This window comes from Tamandua tetradactyla, chromosome 7 (assembly GCF_023851605.1).
Source record: "Tamandua tetradactyla isolate mTamTet1 chromosome 7, mTamTet1.pri, whole genome shotgun sequence".
NCBI lineage: Eukaryota > Metazoa > Chordata > Mammalia > Pilosa > Myrmecophagidae > Tamandua > Tamandua tetradactyla.
In genome coordinates this window covers 70,213,979-70,232,528 of record NC_135333.1, presented here as the reverse complement: position 1 = coordinate 70,232,528, position 18,550 = coordinate 70,213,979, and the positions used below count along the sequence as shown (strand labels likewise).

Sequence of the window (18,550 nt, the reverse complement as noted above, 5' to 3'; positions counted from 1 at the left end):
AAAGCACACACATTGCTAAGCTGCCATCTTGGCCCGGAAGTCCTCTTTTTACTTTCTTGACAAAGTTCTTTGATGCACAAAAGTGTTTAATTTTGAGGAGTTCCCATTTATCTATTTCTTTCTTCAAATCTCATGCTTTGGGTATAAGATCTAGGAAACTGCCTCCTATTATAAGATTTATAAGATATTTCCCTACATTTTCTTCTAAAAGTTTTATCATTTTAGGTCTAATGTTTAGGTCTTTGATCCCTTTTTAGTTAATTTTTGTATAGGGTGTGAGATATGGATCCTTTTTCATTCTTTTGCATGTGGATATCCAGTCATCTAGTCACCCTTTATTGAAGAGATTTTTCTGTCCCAGGTGAGTTGGCTTGACTGCCATATCAAGGATCATTTGTCTATAGATGAGAGGGTCTATATCTGAACACTCTATTCGATTCCATTGGTCAGTATATCTACCTTTATGCCAGTACTATACTGTTTTGACCACTGTAGCTTCGTAATATGCCTTAAAGTCAGATAGTGTGAGATCTCCAACATCATTTTTCTTTCTCAGGATATTTGTAGCTATTTGGGGCACCTGCCCTTCCAGATAAACTTGGTTATTGGTTTTTCTATTTCTGAAAAGTAAGTTTTTGGAATTTTACTTGGTATTTCGTTGAATCTATAAATCAATTTAGGCAGAATTGACATCCATGAACATGGTATGTCTTTCCATTTATTTATTCCAAAACACTTCTGTGTTTTTTTTTTTTGTAGCAATTTCTTATAGTTTTCTTTGTAGAGGCCTTTTGCATCCTTAGTTAAATTTATTCCTAAATATTGTATTCTTTTGGTTGCAATTGTAAATGGATTTTTTTCTTGACTTCCCCTTCAGATTCCCCTTCATTTTCCTATGAAAATGAATTTTAATTATGAAGTATCATTGCAAAGGGAAGCTTTATCTTTACAATTGGAAAACTGAGTTTTTATAGTAGATTAAAAGTACAAGTTGGATCCTGAGAAATGCTAATAGAGCTGATTAGGTTTCCTTTTTTGCACTTGGAAACCTCTAGCTATATCTGCATGAACCTCTAGCTCATGTGCACTGTACCACCATCACCATGACTAGTTTCATTTTATTTAAAAAAAAAATTTTTTTAAAAATACAACAAGAAAGAAGTACAATCTCAACACATGATCACTCCACTCCACACACACAGCCAGCAATACACAATATCATCATACAGCTGCATATTCATCATCACCATCACCTCCCAGAACATTCACATCAATTCAGAAAAAGAAACAAAAGACAATAGAAAAAACTCATACATATCATACCCCTCACTGCTCTCCCCCACTGATCACCAGCACCTCAATCTAAGTTTAACATTTGTTTCCCCATCACTCACCTCCACTCCATATCCTCTACTCATCTGTCAACAAGGCAGACAAAAGGAGCATCAGACACAAGGCCCTGACAATCACATAGTCACACCATGAAGGTACACCACCATACAATCATCCCAATAAACATGGACACTGGAACACAGCTCCACACCCTCAGGAAGCTACCCCCAGCCTCTCCACCACATTCTGACCAACAAGGTAACATCTACCCAATGCATAAGAATAACCCCCATGACAACCCCTTGACCCTGCTCAGAACCCCGCAGCCACCAACACTCCATCCTGTCTCATTTCACTCCTCCAACCCCCCCCAGTCAAGAAGTTTCCCGCAACCCCTTGATGCTGAGTCTCAGCTCATTCTAGGGTTTTTCTCAATCCCTTGATGCTGAGTCCTAGCTCATTCCAGGACCCCCATCCCACGCTGCCAGGAAGGTCCAGACCCCTGGGAGCCATGCCCCACATAGACAGGGGGAGGGCAGTGAGCTTACTTGTGTTGACTGGAGAGAGAGGCCACATCCAAGCAACAAAAGAGGTTCTCTTGGGGGTGACTCCTAGACCCATCCTCCATGGGGTCAAGTTTCATATGACCAAACCCCAAGACTGGGAGCCCAGCCTACCACCCTGGCCATCTGCTCTGCTTGTAAGAATGTCAAGAACTCAACCTGGGGAAGTTGAATCCTCCCCCCACTCCCACCACTCCCAAAAGAGGACCCCACAAACACTTTTTTATTCACTGTTCAAATCACTCTGGGATCCATCAGGGCATCCCTCTGGACAAGCCAACAAAATCTCATGCCCTACTCAAGTCTCCATGCACCCATGGCATTCAATCAAGCTGTCTACATAAGCCACACTAGGAAATGCACCAGTCAAAATATGAACCCTGCACCAAATAAACATTCCCTGCTCCAATCCCACATACAAGTTAAAATTTTAAAATATTAATTACTATCAATTTTCAGTACCCTGCAGTAATGTCATTCCTCTGTTCTTCCTCATGTAAAAACAATTTTTAAAATTTCACTACTGATTTTTTGAGTGTTGATCTTGTAACCTGCCACTTTGCTGGACTCATTTATTATCTCTAGTAGAAAAATCTAGTAGATTTTTCAGGGTTTTTGACATAAAGTATCATATCATCTGCAAACACTGAAAGTTTTACTTTTTCCTTTCCAATTTTGATGCCTTGCATTTCTTTTTCTTGTCTAATTTCTCTGGCTAGAACTTCCAGTACAATGTTGAATAACAATGGTAATAGTGGACATCCTTGTCTTGTTCCTGATTTTAGGGGAAAAGTTTTCAGTTTTTCCCCATTGGGGATGGTGTTAGCTGTGGATTTTTCATGTATTCCCTTTAGCATATTGAGGACGTTCCCTTCTATTCCTATTCTTTGCAGTGTTTTCAACAAGAAAGGATGTTGAATTTTGTCAAATGCCTTTTCTGCATCAATTGAGATGATCATTTGGTTTTTCTGCTTTGATTTGTTGGTATGGTATGGCTCACTACATTAGTTGATTTTATTATGTTCAACCATCCTTGCATACCTGGGATGAATCCTACTTGGTCATGGTGTATAATTATTTTAATGTGCTGCTGGATTCATTTGCAAGAATTTTGTTGAGGAGTTATGCATCTATATTCATTAGAGAAATTGGTCCGTTTCTTTTCTTGTAGTATCTTTGTCTGGCTTTGGTATGAGGGTGATCTTGGCTTCATAGAATGAGTTAGGTAACCTTCCCTACTCTTCATTTTGAAGAATTTGAGCAGGATTGGTACTAATTCTTTCTTGAAAATTTGGTAGAATTCACATGTGAAGGCATTTTGTTTTTTGGGAGCTTCTTAATGACTAATTCAATTTCTTTACTTGTGATTGGTTTGTTAAGGTCATCTATTTCTTCTTGTGTCAATGTTGGTTGTTCATGCCTTTCTAGGAAGTTGTCAATTTCATCTACATTGTCTAGTTTATTAGCATAAAATCGTTCATAGCGTCCTTTCATTACCTCGTTTATTTCTGTGGGATCAGTGCTTATGTCTCCTCTTCCATTTCTGATTTTATTTATTTGCATCCTCTCTCTTCTTCTTTTCGTCAACCTCACAAGGGTCCATCAAACCTAAGGTTTTCTCATAGAACCAACTTCTGGTTTTGTTGATTTTCTTGATTGTTTTCATGTTCTCAATTTCATTTATTTCTGCTCCAATCTTTGTTCTTTCCTTTTGCTTGTTTTGGAGTTAGATTGCTGTTCTTTCTCTAGTTCTTCTACATGAACAGTTAATTCCTCTATTTTTGCTCTTTCTTCTTTGATATAGGCATTTAGGGCAATAAATTTTCCTCTTAGCACTACCTTTGCTGCATCCCATAGATTTTTATTTTGCATGGGCAAGCGCTGGGAAATGAACCCAGGTCTCTTGTATGACAGCTGAGATTTCTACCAGCTGGGCCATTGTGGCCCCATCCCACAGATTTTAATATGTTGTTTTTTCATTTTCATTTGCCTCAAGATATTTACTGATTTCTTTTGTAATTTCTTCCTTTACCCACGGGTTGTTTAAGTGTATGTTGTTGAGCCTCCATATATTTGTAAATTTTCTGGCCCTCTGCCTATTATTGATTTCCAACTTTATTTCTTTATAATCTGAGAAAGTGTTTTGTATGATTTCAATCTTTTTAAATTTATCAAGATTTGCTTTGTGACCCAGCAGATAGTCTGTCCTTGATAATGACCCATGAACACCTGAGAAAAGGTGTATCTTGCTGTTGTGGTATGTAATGTCCTATAAATGTCTGTTAAGTCTCATTCATTTATTGTATTATTCAAATTCTCTGTTTCTTTATTGATCCTCTGTCTAGCTTTTCTGTCCATTCATGAGAGTAGGGAATTGAAGTCTCCAACTATTATGGTAGATATGTCTGTTTCTCTTTGCAGTGTTTGCCTCATGTATTTTGGAGCACTCTGGCTCAGTGCATAATTGTTTATGATTGTTGTGTCTTCTTGTTGAATTGTTCCTTTTATTAATACATAGTGTCCCTCTTTGTCTCTTTTAATTGTTTTATATTTGAAGTCTAATTTGTTGGATATTAGTTTAGCTACTCCTGCTCCTTTCTGATTGTTATTTACATGAAATGTCTTTTCCAAAACTTTCACTTTCAACCTATGTTTATCCCTGGGTCTAAAATGTGTCTCCTGGAGACAGGACATAGATGGGTCTTGTTTTTTAATCCATTCTGCCAGTCCATGTCTTTTGATTGGGGAGTTTAATCCATTAAAATTTAGTGTTATTACTGTAAGGGCAGTACTCTCTTCTACCATTTTGTCTTTTGGTTTTTGTATGTCATATCTAGTTTTTCTTCTTTTTACTTTTACTGATAGTCTTCCTTTTTATACCCTCCTCCACACCTCTCTCTTCTGTCTTTTTGTATCTATCTCTGGTGCTCCCTTTAGTATTCCTTGCAGAGCCAGTCTCTTGGTCACAAATTCTCTCAGTGATTTTTTTTTTGTCTGAAAAATTTTTAATTGCACCCTCATTTTTGAAGGACAATTTTGCAGGATATAGAATTCTTGGTTGGCAGTTTTTCTCCTTTAGTGTCTTAAGTATATCATACCACTGTCTTCTCATCTCCATGCTTTCTGCTGAGCAATCTGTGCGTAATCATATTGGGCTTCTTTGTATATGATGGATTGTTTTTCTTTTGCTGCTCTTTCTCTTTGACATCTGACATTCTAATTAGTAAGTGTCTTGGAGTATGTCTATTTAAATCTGTTCTGTTTGGGGTACACTGTACTTCTCAAATATGTAATTTTAAGTCCTTCATAAGAGTTGGGAAGTTTTCCATGATAATTTCTTCCATTAATTTTTTTCCTCATTTTCCCTTCTCTTCTCCTCCTGGGATGCCCCAAACAGGCATATTCATGCACTTCCTGTCATTCAATTCCCTGAGACCCTGCTCATAGTTTTATATTCTTTTTCCTATATTTTCTTTTGCTTGTGGGATTTCAGATGTCCCACCCTCCAGTTTATTAATTCTATCTTCTGTCTCTTGAAATCTAATGTTGTAGGTTTCCATTTTTTTAATCTCTTTTACTGTGCCTTTCATTCCCATAAGTTCTATGATATGTTTTTTCAGACTTGATTTCTTCTTTTTGTTCATCCCTTGACTTCCTTATATGCTTCTGCAATTCATTGATTCAATTTTTGATGAGGTTTTCCATGTCTGTTTGAACATTCTGGATTAATTTTTTCAACTCCTGTATTTCATTTGAATTGTTGGCTTGTTTCTTTGACTGGGCCATATCTTCAGTTTTCCAAGTATGATTCATTATTTTTTGCTGGTGTCTAGGCATTTTTAATTAGTTGAAATTGAACTAAACTTAATTAGTTTATTCTGCAGATTGTTTTCACTTTTTTTTTTTACCTAGGATTTTCTTGCTGCATGACTTTGTTGTCTATTTGATTTTGACATTCAGTTCAGCTTATTCTAGACCTCTAGCTTAGGTTTTGTTTAACAGATCAGATTTTTTCAGTTCTTGTTTTTCTGTTTCTTGCCCTGCCTATATATATGGTATCTTTTTCCCCCACTTAGGAGGATCTACTTAAGTATTATAGCCCCCAGTGAGAATTTCTCAGACCAACTGGCCTCCTCTCATGAGGAAAGAGTCATCTGTGTAAGTTTTCCCTGAGGGTGAGACCCAGGAGGTTGTAAGACTTTCATATGAAGCTTCTAGACTCTGTGTTTTTCCTATCCTGCCCAGTATGTGGCATTTGTCTGCCTGTGGGTCCCACCAGCATAAGATGATGTGGTACCTTTAACTTCATCAGACTCTCACTTCTGGAGGTATGGTTGAGACAGAGGAGAGTTGTAGGCTGGCTTTAGTTGCTACAGTTTTCCGGGCCCTGTGGTCTGAATTCCTTGAAGGAGGGGCTCTACATGTGCTGGGGCCCACCCCTCTCCTGGGGACGGCATAGCCTCCAGATAAGCTCTCAGATAAGCTTAATTCTGCCCTCTCCTGGGGGCAGTTGGAGCCTGAGAAGACTTGCAGTTGTATGCAAAGAGCAGTCAAGCCATAGAAACACAGCCACAAAAAAGAAAAGAAAAAAAGTCCTTTTCAGAGCATGACCCCCATTCCTTGGGTTTGCCAATCAAAAGCTTAAGTTGATATGTTGCTCTGTATATCTCCAGGTGGTATGTACCCCCTCCTTTCCTTTAGGGCTCAAACCCTTTCAAGTATTTTCTACTGTTCAATCCAAAACAACCTGTTTGTTTTCTTTTTCTTTCTCTATCAGCCCTGCCCCCTCTGTGTGGGGGCAAAACCCAGCAACCTCTGCTTTTACTCAAAGTTCAGCTGAGCTGAGGGCCTATTTTTAGTAGTCAGAATTTGTTAATTAATTCCACAAATTGGAGCTTAGTTGGGCTCAGCCAACTTCTTCCTAGTAAAGTCTCATTCCTTTCCCCTCTGGGAACCAGCCTGTAAAGGAGAAGTACCGGCTGTGGCTTGGGGGACTCACAGTTCTGGTTGGGATTGCAGCTGGTCCAGCTAGTCCAGGCTGGTGTATGGACTGGTGTGTCTGGTCACTGATGTGTCACCAGCAGTTGTTCTGTACTGTTCCTGGCTATTTACTAGCTGCTCTGGAGGACAAACTAAATCCCACACCTCAGTAAGCCACCGTCTTGGCTTCCCTTTCCTGTTATTTATTTCCAACTTCATTCCATTATGATCTGAGAAAGTGTTTTGTATAATTTCAGTCTTTTTAAATTTATTGATTCTTGCCTTGTGATCCAGCATATCGTCTATCCTTGAGAATGATCCATGAGCACTTGGGAAAAATGTGTACCCTGCCCTTGAGAAAAATGTGTACTCTGCTGTTGTGGGATATAATGTCCTGTAAATTCCAGTTAAGTCTAGTTCATTTTTCATATTTTAAAAATCTCTGTTTCCTTATTGATCCTCTGTCTAGATGTTCTATTTATTAATAAGAGTGGGGAATTGAAATCTCCAACTATTATGGTTCAGGTGTCTACTTCTCCCTGTAGTGTTGTCCGAGTTTCCCTCGTGTATTTTGGAGCTTGTGCATAAATATTTATGATTGTTATTTCTTCTTATTGAGTTGTTCCTTTTGTTAATACACAGGGTCCTTCTTTGTCTCTTTTAATTGTTTTACATTTGAAGTTTAATTTGTCAGATATTAATATACCTATCTCTGTCCTTTTCTGGTTGTTGTTTCCATGAAGTATCTTTTCCCAACCTTTCACTTTCAACCTGTTTTTGTCCTCAGGTCTAAAGTGAGTCTCCTGTATACAGCATATCATTGGGCCCTGTTTTTCAGTCCATTCTGCCAGTCTATGTCTTTTGATTGGTGTATTAGTTAGGGTTCTCTAGAGAAACAGAATCAACAAGAAATATTTGTAAATATAAAATTTATAAAAGTGTCTCATGTAACTGTGGGAACATGGAGTCCAAAATCTGTAGGGCAGGCTGTGAAACTGGCTATTCCTATGAAGGTTCTGGATGAACTCCAAAGGAGAGGCTTCCTGGCTTACCCAGGAAGAGAGCCTGTCTCTTCTGAATCCTCCTTAAAAGGCATCCAGTGATTATATTAAGCATTACTCACTGCAGAAGACACTGCCCTTGGCTGATTAAAAATGGAATCAGCTGTGAATACAGCCAACATGATCATGATTTAATTCTATGAAATGTCCTTATAGCAACAGACAAGACAGCACTTGTTCAACCAGACAAACAAGTACCACCACCTAACTAAGTTGGCACATGAACCTGACCATGGCAATTGGGGAGTTTAATCCCACTGACATTTAATGTTATTACTATAAAGGCGATACTTTCTTCTATCATTTTGTCTTTTGGGTTTTATATACCATATCTAATTTTTTTCTCTTTTTACCTTTATTGATAATCTTCAGTTCTACACTCTTCTCCAGACCTTTCTCCCCTGCCTTTTCCTGTCTGCTTATAGTGTGCCCTTTAGTATTTCTTGTAGAGGTACTTATTTAGTCAGAAATTCTCTCAGCTGTTTGAAAATATTTTAGTCTCCCACCTATTTTTTGAAAGACAGTTTTGTTGGGTATAGAATTTTTGGTTGACAGTTTTTCTCTTTCAGTATCTCAAATATCTCATACCACTGCCTACTTGCCTCTATAATTTCTGCTGAAAAATCCACACATAGCCTTGAGCTTCTCTTGTATGTGATGGATTGCTTTGCTCTTGCTGCTTTCAAAATTCTTTTTTTCAAAATTCTTTTTGCCTTTGACATTTGAGAATCTGATAAGTGTCTTGGAGTAAGTCTATTTGTATCTATTTTGTTTGGGGTATACTGCACTTCTTAGATCTGCAATTTTATGTCTTTTATAAGAGATAGGGAACTTTCAGTGATTATTTCCTACATTAGTCTTTCTGCTTTGTTTCCCTTTTCTTTTCTTTCTGGGACTCCCAGAACATGTATATTCATGTACTTCGTGTTCATTCAGTTCTCTGGGACACTGGTCATATTTTCCCATTCTTTTCCCTATATTTTCTATTGTGAATCATATTTCAGATTTCAGTCCTCTAGATCTCTAATCCTTTACTCTGCCTCTTCAAATTTATTGTTGTAGATTTCCATTTTTTTATCTCTCCTATTGTGCTTTTCATTTCCATAAGGTCTGCAATTCATTTTTCACACTTTCAAGTTCTTCTTTATCTTTTCCTAATGTCTTCTTTACATCCTCCCTCAATTTGTTGATTTGGTTTTTGATTAGATTTTGCATGTCTGTTCAAGCATCCTGAATTAGTTGTTTCAACTCTTGCATCTCATTTGAAATGTTGGTTTGTTTCTTTGACTGGTCAATGTCTTTGATTTTCTTAGTATGATTGCTAATTTTTGCTGACATCTAGGCATTTGATTTCCTTAATTAGTTTATTCTGGGGCTGTTTTCACACTCTTATTTTTTTTTACATGGGCAGGCACTGGGAAATTAACCTGGGTCTCCAGCATGGCAGGTAGGAACTCTGCCTACTGAACCACCATGGTCCACCCTGTTTTCACACTTTTACTTAAGGTTTTCTTGCTGGATGGGTTTGTTCTCTCTCTGTTCTTTGGCATTCAGTTCAACTTATTCTAGACCTCTAGCATATGTTCTGTTTAACTGATCAGAATTTTTCAGTTCTTGTTTTTTTGTTTCTTATGCTGCCTATATGGAGACCCCCCCCATTTTAAAAGAAAGGTCTTAAGATATTATAGACTTCAGTCAGATTTTTCAACACCAGACAGCCCCATGTCTCAGGAGAAAAGAGTAACTAGCATCACTTTTTCCTGAGCTTGAAACTGAGCATGTTGTCAGACTTTCCTATGAAGCCTCTAGATTCTGTGCTTTTCCTATCCTCCCCAGCTGTGGTGCTTGTATGCCTATGGCTTTCCACCAGCTTAAAGTGATGTGGTGCCTTTAATTTCAGCAGACTCCCTTCCAGAGGCATGATTAAGACAGAGGTGAGGCAGTAGGTGGGCTTTGAGTATATCTGTTTTCCAGTTCCTGGGGCTTGAATATCTTGAAGGAGGGATTTTGCTTGAACTGGGCTCCACCCTACTTTTAGTGGGGAAGTTACCTCCTTTAGGAAATTAACCCTTTTTATCTGATTACTTACTTTGTCTCTTATATATGCTTTAGTTCTTCCCTTGCCTGGAACAGTGCTGGAGACTGAGAGTGCTTACCATTCTATCTAGTGTGTTGTTTGTGAAGAAAAAAAAAAAGCAAAAAGAACCTTTTTAAGAGTTAATTTCTGCTCTTTAGTTTTGCCAATCAAGAACTTGAGTTTGTATCTGGCTCTATGTATCTCTTGCTTCTTTGTGCTCCTTTTTCTTGGAGTCCAGCCCTTTTCCAGTATTTTGTGCTATTCAACTTGAAAAGCCTGTTTTTTCTTTTTCCTTCAGCTCTGCCTCCTTTCTGCTGGGGTAAAAACTCCTAGCTCCTTTTTTCAGTAGTCATAATTTGTTAATTAATTCCACACCATAGCTTGGTTGAGCTATGCCCTTGCTACTACCAAAGTCTGTTTCTTTTCCCCTTGGGAAACCAGCCTGCCATGCCCATGGGGGAGGAGTGCTGGCTTCAGTGGCTTAGGGTACTTACAGTTCTGTGTGGGATCTCAGCCATCCACCAGACCCAGACTAGGGTACATTGGGTGTCCTGTCATTGATGTTCCCCTAGCAGTTGTTCTGTACTGTTTCTGTCTATTTACTTGCTGCTTTGGAGGATGAACTAAATTCCACACCTCACTGTCTGCCATCTTTCCCCACCCTCTATCATCTTCTTAAATCTATGAGTTTATATTCCTTTCCAAATTTAGGAAGTTTTGGCCTATTTCTTTGAGTAGTTTTTCCTTGTGAGCATGCTCCATGATGACTCAAGTGTTAGACATATTGTCATAGTCCCATAGATCCTAGATGTTCTCCTCATATATTCTTTTCACTTTTTTCCCCTCTGTTGTTCATATTGTCAATTCCTACTGTTTTCTCTTCCATTTCACTGTTTCCTCTGTCCCTTTAATTCTGCTGTTAAGCCCTACTACTGAATTTTAAATTTTGGTTATTGTAGGTTTCTGTTTTAAAATTTCCATTTGGTTCTTTTTCATATCTTCTATAATTCCTTGCTGAGAGTTTCTATTTCTTTATTGAGGCTTCCTATTTTTTCCATTTATTTCAAGACTGAACTTTCTCATTGAAACATTTTTATCATGTCTGCTTTAAATCTTTTTTCAAATCATTCTAACATTCTATTAGTCAGGTATCAGCTTCTAATGCGTGTGTTTTCATTCAGTTTGTGATCTACTGGCTTCTTGGTATAGTGAGTGATTTTTTTTGTTGAAACCTAGACATTTTCAATTTATGTTATGAGACTCTGGATCTTATTTAAAACTTGTTTTAGCTCACAGCCACTCTGGCTGGGAAAAGGGATCCCTGCTTCATTACTTTAAGATGGGGGTAGAAGTTCAGTTCCCCACCTGGTGTCCATGACACCTAAAGGATGAGGGCATCTTGTTACTGCTGGATGGGGATGGTAATTTTTACTTTCCATGTGGTCTCCACTGATACTGTAGGGTGGGAAGACCTCCTTACTTATCGTAGGGCTAAAATTCCTGGTCCCTACTTTGTCTTCATTGTCATCACCATCGTGGGGGTGTTTGGGTACCTCATTACAGCCTTGCAATGATAGAAATTTAAGCTCTCCACTCATCCTTTGGTTGTGTAGAGTGTGATGAAGCTACAGTTTTTTTCTGTGGTCATTGCCTGGATCAGAGTGGTTATTGTCTAAAAGTTTTATGTCTTGCTAGACAGGCCCCTTTCCTCTTCCTTTTACTATAGAGAGAAGGCTTTCCCTGGGGCATGTTTCTTTCTTTTCCCCATTGCCATTTCTTGATTGCTAGCTTTTTCAGTTCCAAGTTTGGGAGACGTGTGACAAAGTGAAATCCTGGGAACTCATTACCATGTCATTTTTGGGTCCTGAGGCCCCTAGTTAGTCTGCTTATATTCACCTTCCAGAGTGTTATATGTTTGTTTTATATATAATATCAACAGTTTTTGGTTTTACTTAGTGGAAAGAATAAGGAACAATATGTTTACTCCATCTTCCCAGAAGCAGAAATCTCCCTTGGTGTTACTATTTTAATGCACACACTTTAAACTTTACTTTTATGCCCCTCTTCCTAATACAGAGAAAGACTGGAGCTGCTGCCCAAAGAATTGGACTTCATTTGAATCCAACTGCTATCTTATTTCTACCACATCTGTGTCTTGGGATAAGAGTGAGAAGATCTGCTCTGAGACAGGGGCTCATCTGCTGGTGATCAACACCAAAGAAGAGCAGGTACTTTCTAAGAGACAATGGAGTCTGGAGTCCTGTTTATCTCTCTTGGCTGAGGAGGAGATTTTTATTGCTCTGCATTGTTGGTGCTGTGACACCAACACTACAAAAAATTAAAGTACAGTACAGTATGGTACAATAAATAGGAGTGGCTCCCTAAGACTTTATGTTCCACACCTTCTTCCTGCTTCAGTAAAACTGACCTCCCTCAAAAGGACTTGGTCAATTTAAAACGTACATGTGGGGGTTGAGTGGTAGATAAAAAGATTCCAGTTTCAGATATCGGTTTGTCATTTTAATATGTAAATGTTTTTTGAATTATTAACTACTTAACAGAGAAGGGGTTTTAAGTGTAATAGAGAAATAAAACTGAAAAATGAAGAGCAACTATAAATAATGAGAAATGAAGTTAAAGCACCTCTGAAATTAAGAAAGGAAAATAATCAAATCTGTAGAAATTTTCTCATGCATGACTTTGGAGAATATCATCTCTTAGTGAAGAAAAAAGGGAAAGAGAGTCTGAGATGAGAATTCATCATGATCATGGATAGACAGTGCTCCTGTATATAGTTAACATCATGCTTGCAGGTATTATATTTGATCCTGTCTTGCTTAGCCAGCAAAGACCTGCATTTCTGGGTGTAGGCCCATGTAGCTGCTCCTGACTGTCTCATGCCCTTCTCTTTTCTGTAAGGCCACATGGAGCTCAGCACAACCAGAATACTCTGAGGGTTGTGTTCATTTTTTTCTTCCCTCAGGAGTTCATCATCCAGAAGCTGAATGAAAATTATGCTTACTATCTAGGACTGTCAGACCCAGAGGGGAAGAACCAATGGCAATGGGTTGATCAGACACCATACAATGAAAGTGTCATGTGAGTATAGAATTAGATAAAGGAATTCTGGGTGATGGACCATACAGGTGTTTTAGAGTGTTTAAGCTGTCTGCTCATAAAATAAAATAGCTTACTCTTCTTTTAATTCTTGGGCTCTGGGTTAAATGATTTAATTATTATCTCATTTAATCATCCCAAGAATCCTATGAGGCACATATTTTTTTTTCCCTATGAGGAAATTGAGATTGCAAAGTTAGAGGTTAGATAACTCAGCTAAGGTTGCCCAGCAAGGACAACAATGGTTCTCAAGTCCAGGTCTATCTGATACCAAAGACTGTGCTTTTAATCATGACCTTTGTATCTCTAAATATGACAAAAATTCATGTCAATTAAAATCATGACCAATTATTGATTTGATATTTCTTATAAAGCAAAATGCTTAATTCTGATAGCCTTATAAAGTCTCATTCATGTGGTTCTTTAAAAACTCCTAAGTATTTAGTACATTTTAGTGCATTAACACCTTTATCAACCTTATATCAACTGTGTGAAATATACTTCTCTATTCTCTACTTTTAGATAGGAAAACTGAGAATCAGAGATATCAAACTACTTGTCCAAGGTAATAGTAAGTAAGTGGCAGGTTCAGAGACTCAAACTAGTCTTCCAAAAGCAGTGCATAAAAAAGGAACAAATTGAATCAATATTTGAAACTAGAGGAGAATCTTTTGATTATTAAAGGAGCCCTATGGGATTGGCAGTTCCATGGGAATAGGACATAGATTGGACAAATAGAAGTAATCCATTGGTATATCTGATAGGAAGATGTTTAATGTATCCTGAGTTGCTTAAGGTGACAGAATATTTGGTGATGTGACACAATTTTCAAGAGAAGTGCTAGAGATACAGATGGAGGAGAAGCTGCCTCCAAATGTTTTTTTTTAAATTTTTTTGAAAATACCAAAAAAACCCAAACAAACACAAACATTCATAACTTTTGATCATTCCGTTCTATATATATAATCAGTAATTCACAATATCATTACATAGTTGCATATTCATCATCATGATCATTTCTTGGAACATTTGCATCTATTCAGAAAAAGAAATAAAAAGAAAACAGAAAAAAATTTCATATATACCATTACCCCCCACCCCTCCCCTTCACTGATCACCAGCATTTCACTCTAAATTTATTTTAACATTTGTTCCCCCTATTATTCATCTTTATTCCATATGTTTTACTCATCTGTTGATAAGGTAGCTAAAAGAAGCATCAGACACAAGGTTTTCACAATCACACGGTCACATTGTGAAAGCTATATCATTATACAATCATCTTCAAGAAACATGGCTACTGGAACACAGCTCCACATTTTCAGGCAGTTCCCTCCAGATTCTCTAGTACATCTTGACTAAAAAGGTGATATCTATTTAATGCATAAGAATAACCTCCAGGATAACCTCTCGACTCTGTTTGGAATCTCTCAGCCATTGACACTTTATTTTGTCTCATTTCACTCTTCCCCCTTTTGGTTGAGAAAGTTTTCTCAATCCCCTGATGCTGAGTCTCAATTCATTCTAGGATTTCTGTCCCACATTGCCAGGAAGGTCCACACCCCTGGGAGTCATGTCCCATATAGACAGGGGGAGGGTGGCGAGTTTGCTTGTTGTGTTGGCTGGAGAGAGAGGCCACATCTGAGCAACAAAAGAGGTTCTCTTGGGGGTGACTCTTAGGCCTAATTTTAAGTAGGCTTGATCTATCCTTTGTGGGGTTGAGTTTCATATGAACAAACCCCAAGATTGGGGGCTCAGCCTATAGTTTTGATTGTCTGCACTGCTTGTGAGAATATCAAGAATTCAACTTGGGGAAGTTTAATTTTCCCCTTTTCTCACCATTCCTTGAAGGGGACTTTGCAAACACTTTTTTATTCACTGTTTAAATCACTCTGGAATTTATTGGGGCATCACTCTGGACAAACCAACAAAATCTCATGTCCTAACAAGTTTCCATGTACTTATGGTGTTCAGTTAAGCTGTCTACATAAGTTATATTAGGAAATGCACTATAGTCAAAATATGAATTTTGTACCAAATAAACTTTTTTTGCTTTAGTCTCACACATAAGGTAAAATTTTTAAATATTAATTACCATCTATTTTCAGCACCCTGCAGTAATGACATTCCTTTGTTCTTCCTCATGCAAAAGCATTTTTAAAATTTGTACATTTAGTCACTATCATTATACACTCTAGGCATTCCTAGATTATACTATCTCAGTCTTTTTCGTCTTTCTTTCTGATTTCATTTGTGCCCCTAGGCCTCCTCCCTCTATCGTTCTCACATTCAGCTTCATTCAGTTTTTTAACATAATTGTGTTACAGTTAGGTAGTATTATGCTGTCCATTTCTGAGTTTTTATATTTAGTCCTGTTGCACAACCTGTAATCCTTCAGCTCCAATTACCCAATATCTTACCCTATTTCTACCTCCTGATGGTCTCTGTTACCAGTGAAATTCTCCAAGTTTATTCACTAATGTCAGTTCATATCAGTGTGACCATACAGTATTTGTCCTTTTGTTTCTGGTTAATCTCACTCAGCATAATGTCCTTAAGGTCCATCCATGTTGTTACATACTTCATAACTTTATTCTGTCTTATGGCTGCGTAACATTCCATTGTATGTATATACCACAGTTTGTTTAGCCACTCGTCTGTTGATGGACATTTGGGCTGTTTCCATCTCATTGCAATTGTAAATAATGCTGCTATAAACATTGGTGTGTAAATGTCTGTTTGTGTCCTTGCCCTCATGTCCTCTGATTAGATACCTAGCAATGGTATTACTGGGTCATATGGCAATTCTATATTTAGCTTTTTGAGGAACTGCCAAACTGCCTTTCACAGTGGTTGTATCATTTGACATTCCCACTAACAATGGATAAGTGTGCTTCTTTCTCCACATCCTCTCCAGCATTTGTCATTTTCTATTTTATTGATAATGGCCATTCTGGTGGGTGTGAGATGATATCTCATTGTGGTTTTGATTTGCATTTCTCTAATAGCCAGAGAAGTTGAGCATCTCTTCATGTGCTTTTTGGCCATTTGTATTTCCTCCAAATGAAGTTTTATAAAAGGAGGCAGCAGGGGAAGTGAGGACGGAATGATTTGGGCATATCTGACCTTGACTTATACACTGTTCAACCCCAGCTCTCTCTCAGCTTCTAACACTGTTTGAAAAAATACGCTTGTCCTTTTTTTTTTTTACTTTCAGATTCTGGCATGAAGATGAACCTAATAATCCTGCTGAGAATTGTGCTTTACTACTTTTTCGTCCTACAACAAAAAAATGGGGCTGGAATGATATCCCTTGTAGTGAAATGCAATATTCAATTTGTAAAATGAAGAAGATCTACATATGAGTGGAATTTTCTACATGGACATGAAATTGGTTTGGCATCCACCAATAAAGGAGTAGCTTATTTGCTTTTTTATTTATATGTAAATCTTGTGTAAAGGATATGCATAGAATTTTTCAGTAAACTGTCAACTGTTTTACTTATGAAAAAAGCAGTTTGCATTCATTCATTAATAAAATAAACATTTATTGCACATCTTCCATGTGCCAGAGAACTTATAGAGTCTTTATGCAGATGGAAAGGACATGACCCTCCTCTTCTAATTTCTGTTTTATGGCTAAGGATTTAGGTACAGATATAATTATTTGATGTGGTTCCTCCTTCAGTATGTTGTTTTTAAATGGGTTGGTAAAAACCAAAGTAATCCCAACTATCACTTTCCATTTCTTTCAGATTGATTTCTTTTTAACTGAAAACATGAAAGCACATTATGTAACAGTAAGATTGCAATTCACATGAGTTTTCCAGTTTTGGTACAATAAATGTTTTGTACTTATTAACATTCTCTGTTCAGTCAAAGCTAGTATTTAACATCAGGGTAGAGACAAAGGGGAATTGAAAATTCTAGATTGAACATTAGAGAATTAGAATTAGAGGTCACTGCTAATGAGATAATATGTAGAGTTATATTCTTCAGGTACTCTCTTAGTTTTTTCTTTGGTTAGGTTTATAGTTTGTGTGAATGGATTGCCACTCAAAAACCCCTGATTTGTTTGTTTTTGGGGGTTCATGGGCTGGGAAATAAATCCATTATCCCCTGGAAGGGCAAGTATTCTACCTTTGAACCACTCAAGCTTACACTCCCCTGATTTGTTTTTATTTCCTTTTTTACTAAAGTTCTTACAGATCATTTTCTTTCTACTACAAAATAAAATATGTCATATTAACAATAAAGCCTGTGATTCATTGTCTTAGTATGGTAATTATAATAGATTTTGATAGCTGGTTCTATCCATAGATATATTTGGTAGATTTTCCCAGTGTAACTTCCTAACATTATGATCTGATCATTTGGGTGTAACTGAGCCATCTATTTTGCCACTTATTGCCCGACTATATATTTTCCCCCATTATAATTTCCATGTAATTAAATTGTTTAGATAAATTGACCAGACAGATTAAATTAGGTGTGCTACAGAAAATTTAAATTAGATAGGATCAACACCAATCAGCTTTTCCCAGACCAGAGAGACCCATGACTCATTCTGGGGATGTAGACCAGTATTAAAGTTTCCTGGGGATGAAACCCTGCAGGGTGCCAGTCTTTCTTGTGAAGCCTCTTTTTTTTTTTTTTTTTTTTTTTATTAATTAAAAAAAGAATTAACAAAACAATTAGAAATCATTCCAATCTACATGTACAATCAGTAATTCTTAATAACATCACATAGTTGCATATTCATCATTTCTTAGTACATTTGCATCGATTTAGAAAAAGAAATAAAAAGACAACAGAATAAGAATTAAAACAATAGAAAGAAAAACAAAAACAAAAATAAAAACAAAAAACCTATACCTCACATGCAGCTTCATTCAGTGTTTTAACATAATTGCATTACAATTGGGTAGTATTGTGCTGTCCATTTTTGAGTTTTTATATCCAGTCCCGTTGTACAGTCTGTATCCCTTCAGCTCCAATTATCCCTTCTCTCTTTTTTTTTTTTTTTAATTAACGGAAAAAAAGAAATTAACCCAACATTTAGAGATCATACCATTCTACATATGCAATCATTAATTCTTAACATCATCACATAGATGCATGATCATCATTTCTTAGTACATATGCATTGGTTTAGAAGAACTAGCAACATAACCGAAAAAGATATAGAATGTTAATATAGAGAAAAAAATAAAAGTAATAATAGTAAAATCAAAACAAAACAAAACAAAACAAAAACCTATATCTCAGATGCAGCTTCATTCAGTGTTTTAACATGATTACTTTACAATTAGGTATTATTGTGCTGTCCATTTTTGAGTTTTTGTATCTAGTCCTGTTACACCGTCTGTATCCCTTCAACTCCAATTGGCCATTATCTTACCCTGTTTCTGCCTCCTGCT

At 37.1% G+C, this 18,550-nt stretch overlaps 1 protein-coding gene across 2 annotated transcripts in view; it reads left to right on the top strand.

Annotated features, from left to right (window-relative positions):
- CLEC4A (C-type lectin domain family 4 member A) overlaps positions 1–16,567 on the top strand; it is a 34,185-nt gene extending 17,618 nt beyond the window's left edge. For both annotated transcript variants that reach the window (XM_077169939.1, XM_077169940.1), the window contains 3 exons: positions 12,090–12,241; positions 12,997–13,112; positions 16,348–16,567. In XM_077169939.1, coding sequence (XP_077026054.1) covers positions 12,090–12,241; positions 12,997–13,112; positions 16,348–16,495 — 416 coding nt within the window. In that variant the 3' untranslated portion in view covers positions 16,496–16,567. The remainder of the gene's footprint in view (positions 1–12,089; positions 12,242–12,996; positions 13,113–16,347) is intronic.
- Positions 16,568–18,550: the final 1,983 nt, after the last annotated feature.